This window comes from Mauremys reevesii, linkage group 1 (assembly GCF_016161935.1).
Source record: "Mauremys reevesii isolate NIE-2019 linkage group 1, ASM1616193v1, whole genome shotgun sequence".
NCBI lineage: Eukaryota > Metazoa > Chordata > Testudines > Geoemydidae > Mauremys > Mauremys reevesii.
This window is the reverse complement of record NC_052623.1, coordinates 344,854,385-344,875,134: the sequence shown is the minus strand read 5'-3', so window position 1 is coordinate 344,875,134 and position 20,750 is coordinate 344,854,385. Positions and strand designations below refer to the sequence as shown.

The following is a 20,750-nucleotide window of genomic DNA, read 5'->3' as shown; positions in this document are numbered from 1 at the left end:
CTCTGCCTAGAGGATCTCACAATCATGTTAGATCTTGTCTGGGAGCTGGTGAAAATTGCTGGTACTTGTAGTGGTTGCTTGGCAATTTCCAACACAGTGCAGAGCCAGACAACCCCTAAACTGGGCCTGCTCCCCTCTGCAAAGAGCATCCCATCAAGGGGGAACTCTGCCTCTGAAAGGTTCTAAGTTGCAGTGACGCAGTAGAACTCCCATCCACCCCCAGGCACAGGCAGTGTGGGTGTTTCTTCCAGGGACAATGGGTTTAACCCCAAATCAGAGTACGTTAACGTGGGCATAAAAGGGTAACAGAAAACTCTACCAAGCTGGCATGCAGTCCAGCCCCTCTGCCCGGGGGTGAGGAGCTTCCCACAGGCCATCTCCTCTGACTCCCAAGCACCCAATTCATAGTCCTCCCCAAGAGTACCTGAAGGGAGGGAAACAGCTGAAGTTAACAACTCCTTCTCTGGGAACCAGATAATGCTCTTGCACCATGGTAGAGGCCCCATTGGTTGAGTATTTTTATGGATTAAGAATGGAACATTGTTGCCACCAGGTCCTAGGTGATTTCATTAAAATGAGCAATGTAATTTCCCACCACCCAAGGCAGCTCCACAGTGACACTGACCTTGTCCTTCCTTTTACAACAAGAGGTTGCAGATATTGGGCAAAACTACAAGCTGAGTTTTCCAAGCGCTTTCCCATTAAAGGTCTCAAGGTTGGCACATAAAATCACAGGTTACGTTAGAAAATTTCAGCCACTGGGTCTACAGGCGTCTGCTATGGCTGCAGCCGGACAATGAACGGACCCAGAGAGGCGAGTGTTGTGCAACCTTGTTTAATATCTCAAAGAGCCACTGCAACATTTCATTTTGAAAATGCTTTAATAAGGAAGTGTTGACAACACTGTTTTGCAAAATGTAAAGGTAACTATACAAATTCTTAATACAAAAAGAATAAATTAAAAGCAGATTTTTTTCAAAATTCTGCAACTTTTTCTACAACATACATATTTTCCCCCTGATTACAGGTGAACAGAATCCAGTAAAATCATTTTACATGCTCTAAAGTCAGTTTCAGAGAGACCTATTTTTTTTCTTTTTTAAACTAGAGAGTCCATTTTACACAACTTGTAATAAAACTATTGACATTAATATATATGTAAAACTTTACATCTAGTGAACTAAGCAGTAACTGGTCATCTGATAGCACCTGAATGGGGTTTGCTATGTCCAAAACTAAAACTAATACAGAGGGAAAACAAATTTGACCTTTTCAACATTTTCAACACTCGACTGCATATAGTATCATTTAAAAATAAACCCTGCCTCGCAATATGGCCTGGTGTATGCATACACCACGCTTCTGGCTAAACCAAGGGACTTTCATACACACAGACTAAGAATGCAACAGTGGCTTTATAGCCGAAAAGGGCCTTTATTAAAAAAGAAAAAGAAAAAGGGAGGCTGGTAAGTTGGTAGTCAAGTGCTCGTATATAACAGTTCTGTTTTACCCCTCCATGTTATACTTAACCATGTTAATCTAATTCGATTAACATTGTATGTACATTTGTGTATAATTGAATTGAGCTAAACAGTAAAACCTGTTTTACTTAATGTCTTTACTACCAGACTGGCTCACGCGTGCCTTGACTGCAAACCAGAGAAGCAGACCACAACACAAAACCCAATCCATTTCTCAAAAGATGGTTCTCCCCTCGAGCCTGTTGGCAAGGCAGGCTCACCAAATTGTTTGCAATGTGACTTAGAACATCATGAACTTCAGGGCTGCCACCCCCTTGCTCTCTGCAAAACTGCAGGCCTGCTCTGATTCTGGAGCAATTCATTTTGATTAGCAATTTGTATTACAGTAGAATCCAGAGGTCCAGAGTCCCGGTTGTGCTGCTGGGCTTGAATCCTTTTAAATAAAAAAGGCTACACAGAAAAATTATTTACTAGGGAAATGAAAATATAGACAGTTGCTCAAAGCCCATGAACTTCTTGGGCTAATTCCTGCCTGGCGATTAACCTGGGCCCTCTGTTTATAGTTAGACTTGAATGGATTAGAGTTTAATCAGCAACGGCTATTCATCAATGATGTCTTCTCTCCATCCAAAAACAGAAGTGGGGCAGTAAGAACAATCCCCTCATTAGTCATTTATATTTAGAGCAAGGGAAAATTAAACACACGTGGTCTATTGCATTTTTAGATGAACAGGTGCCCTCTCCCGTTTGTCAGATCTGCCTAGTGCTTGGTTGGCAAGATAGATGATCATTGTCAACTATGTTTTTTATTTCTAAATAGCTAATGATTCTTGACTTCCACAGAGATTAGGTTTGGAATGATTAGTACATAAGAACAGCCGTACTGGGTCAGACCAAAGGTCCATCTAGCCCAGTATCCTGTCTACCGACAGTGGCCAATGCCAGGTGCCCCAGAGGGAACGAACAGAACAGGTAATCATCAAGTGATCCATCCCCTGTGGCCCATTCCCAGCTTTTGGCAAACAGAGGCTTTAGTGTTTTAAATTTAAATTTCCTGCCAGTGCAAAAATTTGCCAGCTCTATGGAGAGGTGATTTTTATAACTGACTTCTATTTCTTCCTACCTGCTCTCGGGCAAGTCAGATAACCGCCCCAGGCCTCACTTGCCCCCAGCCACAGCTCCTACAGTGTCTCACAGGAGTATAGGGAGACTGCAAGGTAGCAGGTAAGTGCAGAATATTAAAACAAGTCAATACACATATAAACGATATAGGAAAAAGCACTCACAGTAACTGCTAACATTCATTTTTAAACACTCCCCCTACTCCTCATCTTTCCAAGCCTCATTATGGGCAATCCGTGCTCTTGAAAGCTTCCGGTAAAAAACAGTTTCCCAGTGATACTGTGACAAGAAAAAGGTGTGGCAGCCCTCAAGTTTAGTTTTAAATTTCCTGCCCTCGTCTGGTAGACTAGCATTATTCTTCGAACACACACACACACGCACACACGCAAGCACACTTGATTTCTTTAAACTAAAGCTAACCTCAGTTTCTGCTTTTCACAAAGTAACCCCCTCCAGCCATTTCTTTAATTGCCTTTCCCATAGGAAATCGTCATCCGCACGCACAAATGGGGCGAGGACCCCACCCCATCTAGTGGCAATAAAAACAGCGTAGCACCGTAGCGAAGATGAGACGTGCCAGCTTCCACCCCCACCTAGCTTGTGCACTAGTTCAGTACAAAAGTGTCTTTGAGGCCTTTTGCCGTTTGATGGCTTGACATGTGTAAAGCATTGCTCCAAAGTATATGTAAACTTGCAGCTCCTGGTCACGACTCTCTCCTAGGGTTCCTTTTGGTATCCGTAGACAACGAGAGTCTGTGTCGAGTGCATCAAGGTTACTAATTAATTAGCTTTTATTCATTATGGTCCCTTCTTGCAATCTGAAAATTTGCCTAGTCTGCTGGTTCGTAGAGAACCCTACTGAACCCTTCCGCTTTATAACATCGTGGGGTCCCTTGGATACCAATACTTTGGTGATGAGCCCTTTGCTACACTGGCACTTACCAAAAGCATAATAATCAGAACCGTTATGCTAATGTGGCTTGACCACGTCAATTAGCTCGTAATGTGCTTTCCTTTGATTTCATGTTAAACACTTTGTGCATAAATAGGATATCCTCTATTGGTTATTTCTATTCATAGAACGGCTTTTGGCAATTTTCACCTTAATTTATCATGTGTTACAAAAAACCCCAAACAAAAACTGCATGTATTGGTGGTTAGCCTGTGCCAGCCACAGATGCTAAGAGTAGCAGCACTTGCCTCTGCTTGAGATCATACCCTTGTAAACCTTTGTGTCTGTCCAGTTTAAACAGCAGCTTTTCGAGATTGATTTTACGATCCCAGCCCACAGCTCTGGTGTGTCTTCATCCCAATGGGTTTTGGTGGTGGTTGTTTTATTTTTTGGAAGGGCTTAAAGTGAGGAAGGAAGTAAAAACAGTTTCCAAAGTGTAGACTGTCATCTCTGGAAATGGGCACACTTACAGAGACGCTGCCCGTGCTCTCGTCTCGTAGTCATTCTGTGATCTTGGCAGCACTGAACTGATTGCGATATTCTGACACATCTCTGAAGCAAGAGGAGCTTTTCTTTACTCCAAATAAATACTTCACGAGTAAGGAATATATTTCACAACCGCTGTTTCTTGCCCCCTTAACTAATGTTCTGTTGGCTTCAGACTGCAAGTTGTAGAAATCTTACTATTTTCCCATGCCGTAGACCTATAAGATTGTATTTATACCTTGAAAGGCTTTCAAAGAAAAAACCCCGCTGCCATCTGGCTGCTAATATAGTTATTCATACTGTCCCCACCCCCGGCCCTTTGGGCTATAGGAGTTGTATGTCAGTCAGTGGCAATCTGGTTTGAAACACTGCTATCCATTGGTGGTTGCGGATGCAGCCTGGGGCTAGTATCTGTAATGGCATCTTGAATCGCATTTCGAGAAAAGTGCTTAGCTGAAGCTGGTGCCGGGCGACAGTGCATCTGGGTAAGGCAAATGAGAGGCAGTGAGGTGATCTCAGAATGGCATTGATGTGATCGGATTGAGGTCAGGGGTTCACACTAGAGTCCCAGGCTTGGCTTTTTCCTGTCCATACCACTGGACATCTGCTAGTTCTGGATAGAGGGGAGAATCCAGGAAACAGCTATCATTGTAGCTCCTACAGAAGAAAGGAGACTGCCATTAGAATGAATGCTGCCGCAAGAGTTCATGCAAAAATTCAACCACAGAGACACCACCATGTGACAAGAATGGGAAAGGAACGAAAATGCAGCATGTTCATTGGCACTTTGGGTTGGTTCTGCAGACAATCATAGAGCTGGCAACTGGGGCCGATTCAGCAAGGAGCCACCAGTAGTCCTCTCCAGAACAGCTCACCTCTGTGGAAGCAGTACCGAGTGAACAGTTCTCGCTCAGATCTCTCCATGCCAGCTTGGGTTAAGCTAATTTCTCTGGATAAAACTGAGTTCAAATGACATTTCCTGGCCCCTCCTCACAAAGGAATGCACAGAATTGTACATCTCTCTCATTGTCCCCCTTCAGAGGTCAAGTGAAGCCTCTAGTAGTGGTCTCATGGGCGCTTTTGATACGACTGATGGCTGAAAGGACAGGGGTCATGTCTAGTGCAAAAGTACATGCACCAATACTTGTTTCTACATGCATTCGTCCCTAAATGAGATGGTGGATGAGTGGCTAGAGGAAGAACCCTCTCTACCAGAGCATGAAGTGTGGGTATATTTGCTCATCTGTATATATGCATGAAACTTTATATGTGCACTGGTTCTCTCTCACATTCTAGCAGCAGCAGCCACTGACTTCTCATCCCTCATAAGCAGGAGGGTTTTCCCTTGGAGTGATTCTCTGTAGGGTGCTTTTCTCCCCTCTGCCTAGGGGCCAGAGTTGGAGGACTGTGTGCTTGGCCACTGAGATGGGGGAATAAAACCTTACTTCTTTTAAGTGACTGATTTGAAGGGGAATGGAAGGACCTGTGCTGTCATCTCAGCACCTCTCAAGCATAGCTACCGAAATGTGAAAACCTTTGTCAGGGCTGAATCTCTGACTAGGACAAGTGGACCTTGGAAATCATTTGAACAGGATAGGCCAGGAAACTAGTGGCCAGACCTCCTGATGGCTTTTTTCCATCAGTGATGTCATGAACAAGAGGCTCACACTAGCATGTAGGATTAAAGACATTAACGTTGTTGTGTGATGACACTGGCTTTCTGGTGACTGGAGGAGGTTCTGATGAAGCATGATGCTGCGGCATCTTGGTGTTGTGATGTTACACAGTTGATGGACGATGCATCACAACATGCTGACATAGTGCCACTACCACCTCACAATGTAAAGGTCTCATGGTGACACACAGGGGTTGCCCTGTCACGCTGACTTTCAAAAGCTTCATAGTGTGTTCCTGTTCAGTTAGCGAATACCTTATATTTGGGGCATGTCTACAGCAGACAAGGAAACTGTTGCTGGTGTACTGACGGCATAAATAGTTCATTGCCTTGCTAAGTCCCTGTTGCCCGTTCCCAGCTTCTGGCAAACAGAGGCTAGGGACACCATCCCTGCCTATCCTGGCTAATAGCTGTTGATGGACCTATCCTCCATGAACTTATCTAGTTCTTTTTTGAACCCTGTTAGTCTTGGCGTTCACAACACCCTCTGGCAAAGAGTTCCACAGGTTGACACTGCATTGTGTGAAGAAATACTTCCCTTTGTTTGTTTTAAACCTGCTGCCTATTAATTTCATTTGGTGACCCCTAGTTCTTGTGTTATGGAAAGGAGTAAATAACCCTTCCTTATTTACTTTCTCCACACCAGTCATGATTTTATAGATCTCTATTATATCCCCCTTAGTCGTCTCTTTTCTAAGCCGAAAAGTCCCAGTTTTATTAATCTCTCCTCATATGGAAGCTGTTCCGAACCCCTAAACATTTTTGTTGCCCTTTTCTGAACCTTTTCCAAGTCCAATATATATTTTTTGAGATCGGATAACCACATCTGCACACAGTATTCAAAATGTGGGCGTACCGTGGATTTATATAGAGGCAATATGATATTTTCTGTCTTATTATCTATCCCTTTCTTAATGATTCCCAACATTCTGTTAGCTTTTCTGACTGCCGCTGCACATTGGGTGGATATTTTCTGAGAACTATCCACAATGACTCCAAGATTTCTTTCTTGAGTGATAGCAGCTAATTTAGACCACATGATTTTATATTTATAGTTGGGATTATGTTTTCCAATGTGCATTACTTTGCATTTATCAACATTGAATTTCATCTGCCATTTGTTGCCCAGTCACCCAGTTTTGAGAGATCCTTTTGTAGTGCTTCGCAGTCTGCCTGGGTCTTAACTATCTTTAGTAGTTTTGTATCATCTGCAAATTTTGCCACCTCACTGTTTACCCCCTTTTCAAGATAATTTATGACTATGTTGAACAGTACTGGTCCCAGTACAGACCTCTGGGGGGCACCACTATTTATTTCTCTGCATTCTGAAAACTGACCATTTATGCCTACCCTTTGTTTCCTATCTTTTAATGGTTAACCAGTCCATGAGAGCTTCTCCCATGACAACTTACTTCGCTTAAGAGCCTTTGGTGAGGGACCTTGTCAAAGGCTTTCTGAAAATCTAAGTACACTGTATCCACTGGATCCCCCTTGTCCACATGCCTATGAACCCCCTCAAAGAATTCTAGTAGATTGGTGAGGCATGATTTCCCTTTACAAAAACCATGGTGACTCTTCCCCAACAAATCACGTTGGCCTATGTGTCTGATAATTCGGTTCTTTACTATAGTTTCAACCAGTTTGCCTGGTACTGAAGTTAGGCTTACTGGCCTGTAATTGCCGGGATCACCTCTGGAGCCTTTTTTAAAAATTGGTGTCACATTAGATATCCTTCAATCATCTGAAACAGAAGCTGATTTAAATGATAGGTGACATACCACGGTTAGTAGTTCTGCAATTTCACATTTCATAGAATATCAGGGTTGGAAGGGACCTCAGGAGGTCATCTAGTCCAACCCCCCGCTCAAAGCAAGACCAATCCCCAGATAGATTTTTGCCCCAGATCCCTATAATGGCCCCTTCAAGGATTGAACTCACAACCCTGGGTTTAGCAGGCCAATGCTCAAACCGCTGGCCTGAATACCATCTGGTTCTCATGACTTATTACTGTTTAATTTATCTGTTTGTTCTAAAACCTTTTAGATTTTATCTTCACAGCACTCCTGTGAGCTAGGGCAGAATAATCCCAATTTTATGTATGAGGAATGGAAGCACAGGGCACATTACAATGACTGGCCTAAGACCGCATAGGAAGCCTGTGGCTGAGTCGGGAATTGAACCTAGGTCTCCTGAGACTTATGCCAGCCTTCATCTCCACAGAAACAGCCCCCAGTACTTTTTCCAGACTGCTGTGAAATGACTGGAGCAAAGGGGCTTCCCTTGCTACCCTTGGGTAGCTGTGCTTATCCACTTGCATTCCCATCCCAGCTGGCGCGAAGCCTTCCTTCCTAGGGAAAACTAAGAGCTACAGACTTGCTGAAAGGGCCACCCACAGATGCCGAGGCTTGCAAATGCTTCCAACTTGCTCTTCCAGGAGCTGAGCAAAGCCTTGCTGTCACTATCCAAACGCCCACACAACCCAAACGTCCGCTCCTTATGGATACTGGGATGTCAAAAATCATTTGCAGAGCACACGTTACAGGGAAGAAGGATGAAAGAACAAAACATTCCCTTACTATACCTCTATTCATCAGTACTTTGGTGAGTTGGAGACTGAGACTCATCCATAGTGGGTGAGTTGTCTGTTGCTTCTCTGAACAAAGGAGAGCGCCAAGGGAGGAAACAGTAAAGAGGAAATGTTAAAGAAAAGAAGTGACACACATTGTTAAGAGCTTATTAATACAGTGGGAAAACAAGTTGATGAGTCGCCTTAAGACAAAAGGGTTAGTGACATAAGAAGACATGTCAGGCAGAATTTCAAGCCTTTGATTCATGCTGGGAAATATCAAAATGTGTTGCTGTGATGGCCAAGTCTGCATTCTGCACCTGGAAACAAATTGTACTTGCCTCTTTTTAATTTTGTTTCCCTAATGGTTTTGTCATTTTACTCAGGCATGAAACCAATAATGGATTCATCTGTTTGATTCCTTTTTGCATAGGATGTTGGTCCAGATCCTCAGATGATGTAAATCTCCATAGCTCCGTTTCCACCAGCTGAGGATCTGGCCTGTTTTTTTTTTTTTTTTTTTTTGCGTGAGACTGGGAGGAGAAGTTCTGGTGCATGGAAGATGGAGAGAAAAACTAGGAGACTTCTCAACTGGTTTCAGATCAGATTACTTGTATTCAGGGTAGGGATGTGCTGAGGAAGATGATTACAATGGGGGCTGAGGCAGAATCAAGGCTACGGCTTGGGCTCAGATCCATACCTTGAATGGGGCAAATCTCAGCTGTTCATTTCTGCCATTTTGGAGTCTTGCAATACTTTGGCTGCCTCTGAACTGGAAGCAATAAAAACACCCACTCCAGTTTTGGACCGGTCCCAAACCTACAACTGTTAGTATGGGTTTGGGGGCCAAGAATTTGAATTTGAGCATGCTGAAATGCAGACCAACTTGTTTAAGGATCTGAGGTTCTGTTTTTATCCCCCATCTTTGTTTTAAAGCTCAATTTTCTCTTACTGAATGTCTTCTGGGTTATTGTTGCCATAAAACCAAACGGCAGGTGTGGACATCTTTGTTTATACTAGCGACAAAGAGTCCCGTGGCACCTTACAGACTAACAGAAGTACTGGAGCATAAGTTTTCGTGGGTGAATACCCACTTCGTTAGACGCATGTGGTGGAAATTTCCAGAGGCAGGTATAAATATGCAGGCAAGAATTATACCTGCCTCTGGAAACTTCCATCACATGCATCTGATGAAGTGGGTATTCACCCATGAAAGCTTATGCTCCAGTACTTCTGTTAGTCTATAAGATGCCACAGGACTCTTTGTTGCTTTTTGCAGATCCAGACTAACATGGCCACCCCTCTGATACTTTGTTTATACTGGAGCATCTACAAGCATAGTGACTGTTGATTTAAAAAAATTTTTTTTACTCTTGTAAACTCAAATATTTGGGTACAAGAGAGTGACACTGAGGTAGACTAGAGTAAGAAATTCAAGACCCACCAGTGTTTTTCCTCTGCAATGACTGTGGGATAAGCCCACCACATCTTAGTTCACTGCTCCTAGAGGACCATTACAAATGGCTCAAGGTCTCTGCAACCCTAGGGCAGCAGTTCTCAAACTGTGATCCCTGAAGCCTCTCCTGGTGGCTTAACAGAACACAACATTCTGAGAATCAAGCATTGGGATATGGGGTGCTGTGCAGATCCAGGAAAGGGCCCCTGTTTCACCCAGCTTACAACGTAGGCAGCAGAACGAAAACTCTGGAGAACCAGTGCCCTTGGGGAAGCTTCTTTGCTGATCCTTGAACCATGTGCCTCTGAGCAACCTTTCGGATGTGGTGCAAGAGGTACCATAGACTAGCGTCTCACGTTTATACTGCAAGATTCCATTGAGGCCTGAGAGAACTTGGACAACCACAATGGCATTCACAAAGAAAATTCAATGTTAGTGCTCCATACAGCATGGGGAACATAGGTGGTGTCTACACAGCTTTTGCTGACATTCTCCCACCACTGCTCGGATGCTGGTGCTAGCACTGGTAGCAGATTGTATGCAAATGACAAACTGATGCAAATGCTAAACCAGTCTAAATTAGGGGTTTCCCCATTGCTAGAACTGCACTAATGCTAGACCAATGGTGAGCAAATATCTGAAAATGTTCTGAGTAGATTAGGCCATTGAATACCTGAGAGTGTTCCTGTGCCCAGACCTATCCTCTTTCACCAGTGTCTTCTCCTTGCACTGTATAGCAAGGCACCGTACTAGAACTTGTTTTCCGCTTCAAGTGCCTAAACGATTGCGATCATCTACCTAAAGATTAAATCAAATCTACATTTCATACTTTAAGGCAACTCTGGCATACTGAAGCCTAGAACCTGCTTCAGCATCCAGGACGATGGTTTTGGAGTGGCTAGAGAAAACTGTGGAAGACCAAGGAATGCTAATCCTCTAACTCTGCCTCCCGAGACTCACCCAGTCTGCCATGCTACGATGTGGTGGGGACTGCTTGGTGGTGTAGCTGCTAGTTCACTAGATGGTGTTGAACTCCTCTGGCTGTGAGGTAATGCAGCTAAAAGTGAGGGGAAAAATAACCAGTTAGACAAGGAGAACAGGGTTAAGGAATTCCAGCACTGTCAGCTCATCAGAGAAGAAACACGGCAAGAGCCCAGGAGTTGGAACATCCCATTTACAACTGGCTCTCGGCACGTACTCCCCGAGCAGCACAGCTGCTGGGCGAACGGCCAGCCACCAAACTCCTGACTGCGTCTGCTGCACGCACATGTACCTGGCTCTGCGTTCAGATGCACGGGGAACATTTTATCCCAACCCAGCCTCCGACTGTGAGTGATAATATGGGCTGAAGATCCTTCCCCATCTACCAAACTCCCTGCAACCAAGAGTGGGAAATACCCAGTCCCTCAAAACATGAAAACAAATCAACGTTTTATTGCCATTTGAACCCACAGCACCCTTGTGCCATAGCAGTGGCTGGGCACCTGTCCCTCCACATGAGCCGAAATGAAGGAGCAAAGCCAGCCTTGCATCTTTGTTGTCTCATTTCAGAGGCTTCACAGGCAGCTCAGGGACCATGGGAGGAGTTCTGTGCTAGTCGCTGTCAGGCTGCTAGCTGGGAGCTTCCAGGCATATATACCACTTGCTGTACAAAGAACAGCTCCACAGATTTCAAAGCCCAAAGATGTTTTTGGCCATGCACTAGTAGTAAGAGTCATTTAAATGTGGCTACCGTGAACTTATCAGCATGAGCCAAAAGTGGGCTGATCTTAGTTAATTTTATGTTAATGACAGCATCTACAAAAACGAGACAAACACAGTAATGTAGCAGTAGTGGTTTTACAAGACATTTCTGCTTTAAGGATCTATTTGAGAAACCCCTCTTTTGGTCATTCTATCCCAATGCGCAGATCCCTGGAACAGTGACCTCTTCAAATCTGACATGCTCAGGAGCATAGTCATCTTTGAAGGACACTGTGGGTCCGATAGACATTTTAGAGCCATGGCTGATCCGTCAAATGACTGATGCTTCCAACTAACATTCTCCCACAAGCTGTTAAATTCCTTACCTGCGGTTAAATAACACTCAAAAAGAAGACAGAAGCAAAGTCTAATCTGTTCCTTACAACTGAAGGCCCCATGGGCCACTATTATCCCATCATCAAAATGGGGACTGGCTTTTAGAACATGACTAGGTCCATACTGGCCTGGTCAGTGAAAGCGATCTACAGCTGGGGCAGCTAACAAAGAGACAATGATTTTTGGTTTCACTACAGACGCCCCCCGGGTTATGCAAACCTGGTTTACACAAATCTGCACTTATGGGAAAAGGTTTTTTTCTTTTTTTTTGCATAATGGTCGAGTATACGTTTCCGACTTACACAAAATTCGAGTTATGCAAGGCGTTCTGAAACGGAACGCTTGCGTAAGTTGGGGAGCGTCTGTACTAGCATTTTCTTTCTTAGGCCTGGTCTACACTGGGGGTGGGATTGATCTAAGATACGCAACTTCAGCTACGAGAATAGCATAGCTGAAGTCGATGTATCTTAGATCAGCTTAGATTGACTTACTTCACATCCTCACGGCGCGAGATCAACGGCCACCGCTTCCCCGTCGACTCCGCTTCCGCCTCTCGTCCTGGTGGAGTTCCGAAGTCGACGGGGAGCACGTTTGGGGATTGATGTATCGTGTCTAGACGAGACGCGATACATCGATCCCCGATAGATCGATCACTACCCGCCGGATCGGCGGGTAGTGTAGACATACCCTTAGATGCCCCAACTATCTGAAATGATAGGATTTCCAAAATGGGTCTCTACAGCTCAGGAGGATAAGCACGTTAATTAAATTTTAGGTACTTCCTGCTTCTGTTTGGGGCAGAAATGCCAAAAGGTCCCTGAACTTCCTGTCAAAAAAAGGGATAAAAGAAAGTTTGCAGAGCAAAGAGGGCTGGGGTGGTTCAGGTGAGTGGTAATGGACTGTAAAGCCTTTCACCATTAAATCTTCGGCTCAGACAAATCCAGCCTAGGGTCTCTAGTGAATGAACATTCCCAGCTGATGGCTGTTCAGTGGTCCCTGTGATAGGCTCAGTTCAGCTCTCAATAGGCAAATAGCAACGTTTTACAAGCATCACCACTATCAATTGGCATCCTGGCTGGCAATCTCAACAGAGGCTCCCAGGGCGGAGCAGGCCTCAGAAATGGGATCTTTAGAGGTGGTGTCCTCAGGGCAAGGTTGAGGCACATGGGTAGGAGTGAAATGAGGGAAGCTTGTCAAGATGCTGCCCAGGCTGTAGCAGTTCTGTCAATAGAAGCCCGTCAATCAATCAACCTTCGCTCCCTCACTCTCACGGAGCTGGGTTAGATTCAGGTTTTTTGGCAAAGCCTCAGGTTAGTCCAGCTTGCCCTGCCTTATTCAAAACAGAGACTGATGGCAAATAGGTATCGAATCTTAAACTAGTTCATCTCATTTCAGGGAAACATAGCACAATCTCTGCAATTTATGAACTGCTGCAAGGTCCTGCTATTATTTAATATGAATATTAGGGGAAAGGCCAGAGGCCCAAACAGGATGGGGCTCCACTGTGTTAGGTTCTGTACAAAGATATGGCCCGACTTTATAGAGCTTACAAGATTACAAGCAAGCACCTCTAGTAGCTGTACTGAAGGTATTGTATGAATCGAGGATCTCAGCCTTCAACCACCCCCCAAGTCTTTTTTAGTGGGGCCACTTGCTCTTTATTTTAAGGAACTGTGCTTTTTTTGCCATACCAGATAGTCTTATGTTCCTAATGGCACACTGATTAAATGCCTTACTCGTCTATGTATTTATTGGGAAAAATCAACTTCTCTTGAGTTTTGCTATGTTCTTCCTCATTGCTCACTTTAACGGACCCTGCCCACAGTGATAAACCTAACGTGATACTTAGGATCAGCCCCCACAAATGGGCTTTTTCTCTGCTACCACTCTAAAGGCCTGATCCAAGCCTACTGAGGTCAATGGAAACATTCCCATAGATTTCTGGAGGCTTTGGCTCAGGCTCTGGGGATCGTTCTCCTAGCTCTCTGAAGAAGTCATTCATGATGGATGAGCTCCAGGGGACAAACCCTCAGCCGATGACACTCTCCGATAAAGTTCACTCAGTGCTAATCCCACCATCCTACATGCCTGTGCTTTGCATTGTGCTATGTTCACAAAAGGACAGGGGACACAGGCTGCTCTGGTTTCATTCATAAATTACCAAAGCGCAATGCACGCATTAGACAGCTAAGAACAAACTTGGATCTGCTTCCCCTGGGGCCGGGCCTCACCTGATGTTGCTTTACACATTTGAGGCATCCTCGTTACCCTGCTGTGTGCCACAAAGGTGCTTTGAGAAGATGTGCTGTACTGGGAGCTGCTGTCCGAGGAGGTGGAGCTCGTGTGCGACAGGCGGCTGTGCTCCTTGTGGGAGGCTGTGGACCGCTGGTACCACAGCCGGAGTTCGTCTGATACTGCAGTCCTGCCCGAGCCCTTCTCATGGCCTTCTCTGCCCAGAGATGGAGTCCTTATGATCTGAGAACGGGACGGGGTCAATCTGACTGAGTCCACTTCGTCCCCGTGCCAGTTCTCTTTAAACATCCCCCCTGCCGTGTAGGAGTTGGAGGTTTTAAATTGTGCTTTCACGCTGTAGTGTCCCTCCTGGTCATTCTCCAGGCTGCGCACCACCACGGGCGTGGAGCTGCCTTCGATGTACAGGGGGTACTCTTTGATCCTGTACTGAGAGGAAGGCTGGCTCTGGCTGTGCAGATAGACCCCCGGATGCCCGGTTCCATTCCTTGCCGCCAGGTTGGGCATGCTCCCTGAATTAGAAGAGACCAGGTTTCCCGCAGATTTGTGCCTTTGCCTCTGCCGCTCTCTGGCTTTGGAGGGGGAATCCTCGGCCAGGGTGGAGTAGTTGGGGTTCATCTGAGCAGGGTAGTAGTGCTCAGAGCTGGAATGGCTGGTGCAGGAAGAGCAGTCGTCCATGGGGTCAGAGCCATTACTGCTACGAGTCCTTGGGGTGTAGAAATCGGGGCTCCCCGTCTCGTTCTCTGACCCAAGCAGCTTGCCTTGTGACTCCAAGCTGGAGCTTCTGTGTCTAAAGTGCTGAGCTAAGCTGTGCAGTCTGGTCGGGCTGATGTCTACTGACCTGCAGGTGGCAGGAAGACAGGTTTTGAGTCTGCTTGGTTAACAAAACCCGCGGGGTCTTTCTCTAGCATTTAAAGCCAAAACAGCATCTGCCAATCAGTGCAAATACACGGAGCTAAGCCTGAGAGGTGCTGAGTGCTCACAGCTCCCCCACAGCTCCACCAGCCCCAGGCAGGATACGGGGCATACCATGCAGGTACGTTAGTGCAGGAATTGAAGTAGATGTACCCATCTGAGGTGAACTTCCCACCTCCCTGCCCAAAGCCAGAGGGGAACTAAGCAGAGTTATGGGGTTGGACTCCACAGGCAGCTTGTGGGGCTGCAGTCCCTCTGATTGCGGTGGGTTGAAAAAGCAGCCAACTCCCCCTCCACATTCCCTGTGTGCGGATGTGGGGCCACTAGGTCCAAATACCAAGATACTCTGGCTCCTCCCCAGCCTATTTGGAGCCTGCCTGGCACCCGCTTTCCGCAGCACACAGGTGGGGGGGAGGACAGAAGCCTCCCAGCATGGTTGCCCCACTAGCCACCTCCCTGGGCAATCCCCATCATCACACATAAGTGGTGCAGAGGGCACTGCCCCGGATGAGTTTCACCAACACAGTGGCAGGGAACACAGAGTGTGGTGGATCTGTGCAAACCTTTCCTATGGTTTCTGTTCTTGGGATTCCACGCCCCCTCCCCACTGCTTTGCAATGTGGGGGGGCCAACGACCCACAAAGTGACACTGGGTAGTCACGGCCAGCTCATGCAGCACCATCCCACAGGGAATGAATGTTTTTCTGCTCCCACCTCAGAAGAACCACCTCTTTTAGGCAGCTATGCTTTGTTGGTCTCTTGAGTGGCTTTAGAGCTCAAGACAGTCACAGTGTGACTGTCCTTCATGCGAACACCCAGATTTGCATGTGTAGAAGGGTGCTGATTCAAATCCACATCTGGGTGGCCTTTATTCATGCTGGATGGGCTCTTCCCTAGTTCATAAAGTTTCAGTCAGCCACTCAAGGAACAGAAATGATACCACGTGACCAATCAGACCCACCTCTACTTGGTCCCTCAGATGTTTCACTTTAGACAGCCTTTTCGGCATGCCCAGTTCACCGTAGCAGTGGTTTAACACTACCCAACCTTTCGTGTCCCAAAGGAAAGGGTAATTCCCTAACCTTAACGTGAGCACTGATATTAACACCTTGTGACTTTCAAAGAGTGGCTTGGAGGTTGCAATGCCCATGAACAGTCAGAACCTTTGGTTACGATCTCACCCGAAGGACTTGGTGCATTTTAATTTTTTTTTATGTGAAGTAAATTGAAGATTCAAGCCTGATTCAGGAACGAATCCTCACCGAAGAGAGCGCTTCCTTCCTGAAATGAAGCCTCTTGTCTTTAAAGTGTGAAAACAAAAAATACTTTTGCGTAACCAAAGGGAGGAGAGTTGTTTCAGGAGCAGCAGGACTTACCTAGTGGAATGGACATAATGCGGACTGCGTACCCGTAGATCTGGTGTAGATGGCATGCTGGACTGGGAATTCCAATGCGGGAGGCTCCTGATGGGGCTATTTTGCAGAGAGCTGCTCCCTCCAGCCTCTGCACAGCTTCCTGTGCTGGGGAACCGCTTATGACTGCTGCAAAGCAAACACTGCATTTCAGACTTCAGACGGAAACGCTCTGCACCTAGGACCTTGAGTCTATGGGCCACAATCAGTTCTCAGTTACACACATCCCGCTGAAGCAAATGGAGTTCCACACACATAACTGATCTGAATTTTTTATAGTAACAAAAGTTCAAGCACAAGCTCTTACAAAGATTCAGCAGAAGTTTCAGTGAGAGACTGTCGTCTGTCCTCTCCAACTGGCTTTTAAAATAACAATCAGATAGTGGCCAGCACTTTGTGTGACTATAGCTGTTACGATCTTCTAGGGCATGATTATTTACCAAAACAGCTAAATATCATTCAAGTGAGTGATGTTTCTGCCATGAGATTTGGGAAGAGTTTTCATTATATAGGCTCAGGTTAAAGACAACCTCTCTCTCTCTCTCTCTCACACATCCACACCCACACCATTACCAGAAAGTGTCTGTCATTACCATACCAAATGGGCCTCTACCAAAAGGAGGATGTTTATGTAGTTGGCAATCTCCGACTGTCTGACTCACCTGGAATGACTGTGTGAGGAGCGTTTCTTGACCTTCTCGTAGGGTTCATCCAGGGATGACTCGCTCCACATCTTGGGCTTGATAGGGGACTTGTCATAATCATTCCGGTGGTAGTGCATTTGTCTGAGTCCTTCCAATGACTGTGGAGGAGGTGGTCTGTTATGTAGGGGTGGCCGGGGAGGGAGTCCTTTGTGAGGTGACTGTAAGGGGGATATTGTGCTGGTAACCTGAGAATCCTCTGAAAAGAGAAACAAGGAGAGCAGCTGATGCTTTTGAAGGACACTAGGTTGCAGTGTGGCTTCCCCCCAGCATGCCCAAGATTACCACTTGGATACAGTGCAGCAGACAGAGATGATTTTTCTGAGCATGAATTATATGGTAACGAACTTAGGGCCTGATTTTAAGAAGTGTTCCAGCAGAGGCTCTAGTTCAGTGTTTCTCAGCTGATGGTGGAAGGGTGGTGGTCATGAAAGGCAATCAGGGGGATAATAAACTTTTCAATCTAAAGCAAAGAAAATAAAACTCTTCTAGACCCGTGTGCACCATAGTTCGGCCACTTTCATGTTTGTGCCGGCAACCCTCTCCGATTCTCCCTTCCCCCGACTCTGCACACACCTTTCCCCTTCAAGGTCAAGTATTTGCTGTCAACCTCTTGAAAAATATACCCCAATTAAATAGGCTTAGCATTGTTCTCATGGACACATTTACTATAAAAGAGTAAAAAATGTAAGAGGGGATGCAAATAGTTTTGGACTCTGACTCAGGAATCACCAACCTGGAAAGGTTGAGCTACATTCCTCTAGTTCAAACACAAGTTATTGGACTTGATATAAGAATCACGGGGTGATCTTCTCCAGCCCGTGTTACGCAGGAGGTCAAACTAGAGCATCCTAATGGTCCCCCTTCTGGGGGAGCTATGGATGCGCAACACCCCTGAAAATCAGGCCCTTAGTGAGAGTCATATGCCCTATTCCGCCCGCTAGGAGGTCTTAAGGGGTTGCAGATTTGTTACAATATGTATGAGCCTTTTCCTACAGACTACGTACTTATTTCTATTTCTGTACTTTTTATATATAATTGAAAAAACCTTCAGGGGGGGTTGATGAAAAGTGGCTGTTGTTTGAACTTATCTGCTCTCAAATGGCAAGGACTGGGGTGGTGTAGCCATTTTGGTCCCAGGATATTAGACAGACATGGTGGGTGAGGCAATATCTTTTATTGGACCAACATCCGCTGGTGAGAGAGACGAGCCTCCGAGCATACATAGATGAGCTCTGGGTAAGCTTGAAAGCTTGTCTCTCTCACCAACAGAAGTTGGTGCAATAAAAGGTATCACCCACCTCATCTCTGTGAAATGGCACTGGCATACAGGGGCACAGGCATACAGGGGATTTCCTCCATTTTCAGGGGGATTCAGTCATCCTTCCCTTTCTAGGAAGGATGGACAACATACCGTCTTCAAGAACAAGGGCATCTGAGAGGGAGCTATCTTCACTGGCGATGTTTCCTTCTGAGGAGAATTAAAAAAAACAATCAAAGGACCATTAGTAGCACTGTGGTTTAACATTGAATCGCAACAGAATCTTCCCCAGTTCATAAAACACAGTCGTCCCTTGTTCTCCACACTACCAAGAAGCAATACGATTTCTATTAATATAGGCCAGTTTACTCAGTCCTTACTCAGGCAGAACTCAGGGCAAAGCCTGAGTAAAAACTCCAGGCCAGCTCCTTTGACATGCTGAGCTCCCTCCTGGGAGTTGCTGAGCGCCTTCAACTCCCACTGATTTTAGTGGACGCTAGGACTGAGTCAAAACTGTGAGCCCAGATCCCCAGAGGGTATAATGGAGCTACACCAATTTTACACTAGTTGAGGATCAGGCCCTACAGAGCTCAGGATTTGACCCCCCCCTACACTTATGAAGTTACCATTCAGTTGCCAATGAAAAACAAACACAAGGTGCTCTGATTGTAGGACATTCAACAATACTTCCAAGTGCCCTCTGAAGCAACAAAAGAAATAGCACCCAGTTCTTTTGCCGGAAGTGTTCTGACGTAACATCTCCCTGGTGTTTGTGTTTGTTGCTCTGACATATGCACTGTCACGGAGTGGAGAGGAACTCAAAATGCTTTAAGGGCAGCACAACACAGCTGGGTTACAAATAAGGAAGCAAGAGAAGTGATAATTTCAGCTCTGTTTATAAACAGGAAAAGCAAAATCTCTGTTTGTCATGTGGAAAGGGACAAAATCAGCAAGAAAAAGCTCTGTTATTTTCAGGCTTCGAAGGAGGTTAGCAGAAATTACTTTAAAAAACGGTGTAAACCGTAAAAAGTGTCCTGAGGATTATGCTTTTGTAAACAAATGGGATGATGGTGATGATAATACTTGGATTTTATATGATGCCTCTCGCCCAAGATTTACTAATAGTAATTAAGCAACATCCCTCTGAAGGAAGTATTACTATACCCATTTTACAGGTGGGTACACTGACTCACAGACAGGTTAAGTGCCTTGCTTAAGCTAACATAGCCTGAAATTTACCCATGTGTTCTGAGCCAGCACATCATCTAGGCACCATTCGAGTCCCATGCCAGCTCTCCAACCGGGACAAGGAAGAGACAGAACAATACACAGGGTGAAAAAAAAGACTCGGAGTCCATTAGAGGGAGAGGGGCAGTACTGGGCTACAAGTCAGAGCAGGGTTTTGGGCACCAGGGCTCAGTTCCTAGCTCTGGCTCAGTGTGGGTGAAATTCACTCCCTGCACCAAGGCCTCTATTCAAGGCTTATACACCACTCAAGGCCCACTTCAGCCCTTAGATATATCTGTCCCAGGCCCTGAGCCGCACTTACCATCTATGATCAGGGAGGCTCTCTGCGTTGGCTTCTTTCCAGATTTGATGCGGTATTCATTGATGGCGTTTTCGATCTCCTGCAGTTTCTTTAGGGCATTAAGGTAGGAGGTTTTCCTTTGTTTCTTCAGCTTTTTGCTGACGTTGGGGTCACTGGCCAGGCGCCGAGCAGCCTCAGTGATCTGGGACTGAATTGCAAATTCCCTCTCCAGGCGCTCCAGCTCCGCTTCCTGTCAAATTGGGAAGAGATTCTGGCTGTCCTGGCTGCAAGCTGTCGTGGCCAGATCCTCAGCTGGTGTAGCTGCATGGCAAAGCTCCCCTGACTTCAACGGGTCTATGCCGCTTTACACCGGCCGAGGATCTGGCCCTAAACGGCACTTAACAAGAGACGAATCCATCTACCAACCTGCCCCTAGCTCAACCACAAGTGCATTGTCAGGGCCAGCCTGTGCAACTGCTCCTCAAGCTCGGGAGCACTTGCTCACAGGAGAGAACTCATGACTTCAAAGGGCTGCGCAAGGCTGCACAATCTAGCCCAGTGGTTCTCACCCTGCCGCCCGCGGGCCGCCCAATCAGCACAGAGCTGTGGCCCATGTGACATCCTGAGGGCCTACGCAGCCCACAATGGTAAATAGGTTGAGAGCCACTGATCGAGCCTTTATTTTGTGAGGATCGTCAATACTAAACTCAGTTCATTCCGGCTGCTGGCCCAATATGGCTGTGTCTGCTATTTGTCTTGCAGAACAAACTCATGTATCCTTATGTGGTGGTGTCTGAACCCCAACCTCTCTTCCATGCATATTTCTAAGGTGTCTGTCACCATGGTGACCAAGGGCTGTACGAAAA

The 20,750-nt window shown here is 46.0% G+C and overlaps 1 protein-coding gene across 1 annotated transcript in view; it reads right to left on the bottom strand.

The window, feature by feature from the left end:
- Window positions 1-869: 869 nt before the first annotated feature.
- The window catches only part of FRMD4A (FERM domain containing 4A), a 273,747-nt gene continuing 253,866 nt past the window's right edge, over window positions 870-20,750 (bottom strand). The window contains exons 17-24 of the mRNA XM_039519348.1: window positions 19,906-20,134; window positions 18,510-18,566; window positions 17,057-17,294; window positions 16,359-16,523; window positions 14,049-14,908; window positions 10,699-10,795; window positions 8,298-8,369; window positions 870-4,698 (exon numbers count right to left, since the gene is read on the bottom strand). Of these exons, the coding sequence (XP_039375282.1) occupies window positions 8,300-8,369; window positions 10,699-10,795; window positions 14,049-14,908; window positions 16,359-16,523; window positions 17,057-17,294; window positions 18,510-18,566; window positions 19,906-20,134 (1,716 nt within the window). The 3' untranslated portion in view covers window positions 870-4,698; window positions 8,298-8,299. The remainder of the gene's footprint in view (window positions 4,699-8,297; window positions 8,370-10,698; window positions 10,796-14,048; window positions 14,909-16,358; window positions 16,524-17,056; window positions 17,295-18,509; window positions 18,567-19,905; window positions 20,135-20,750) is intronic.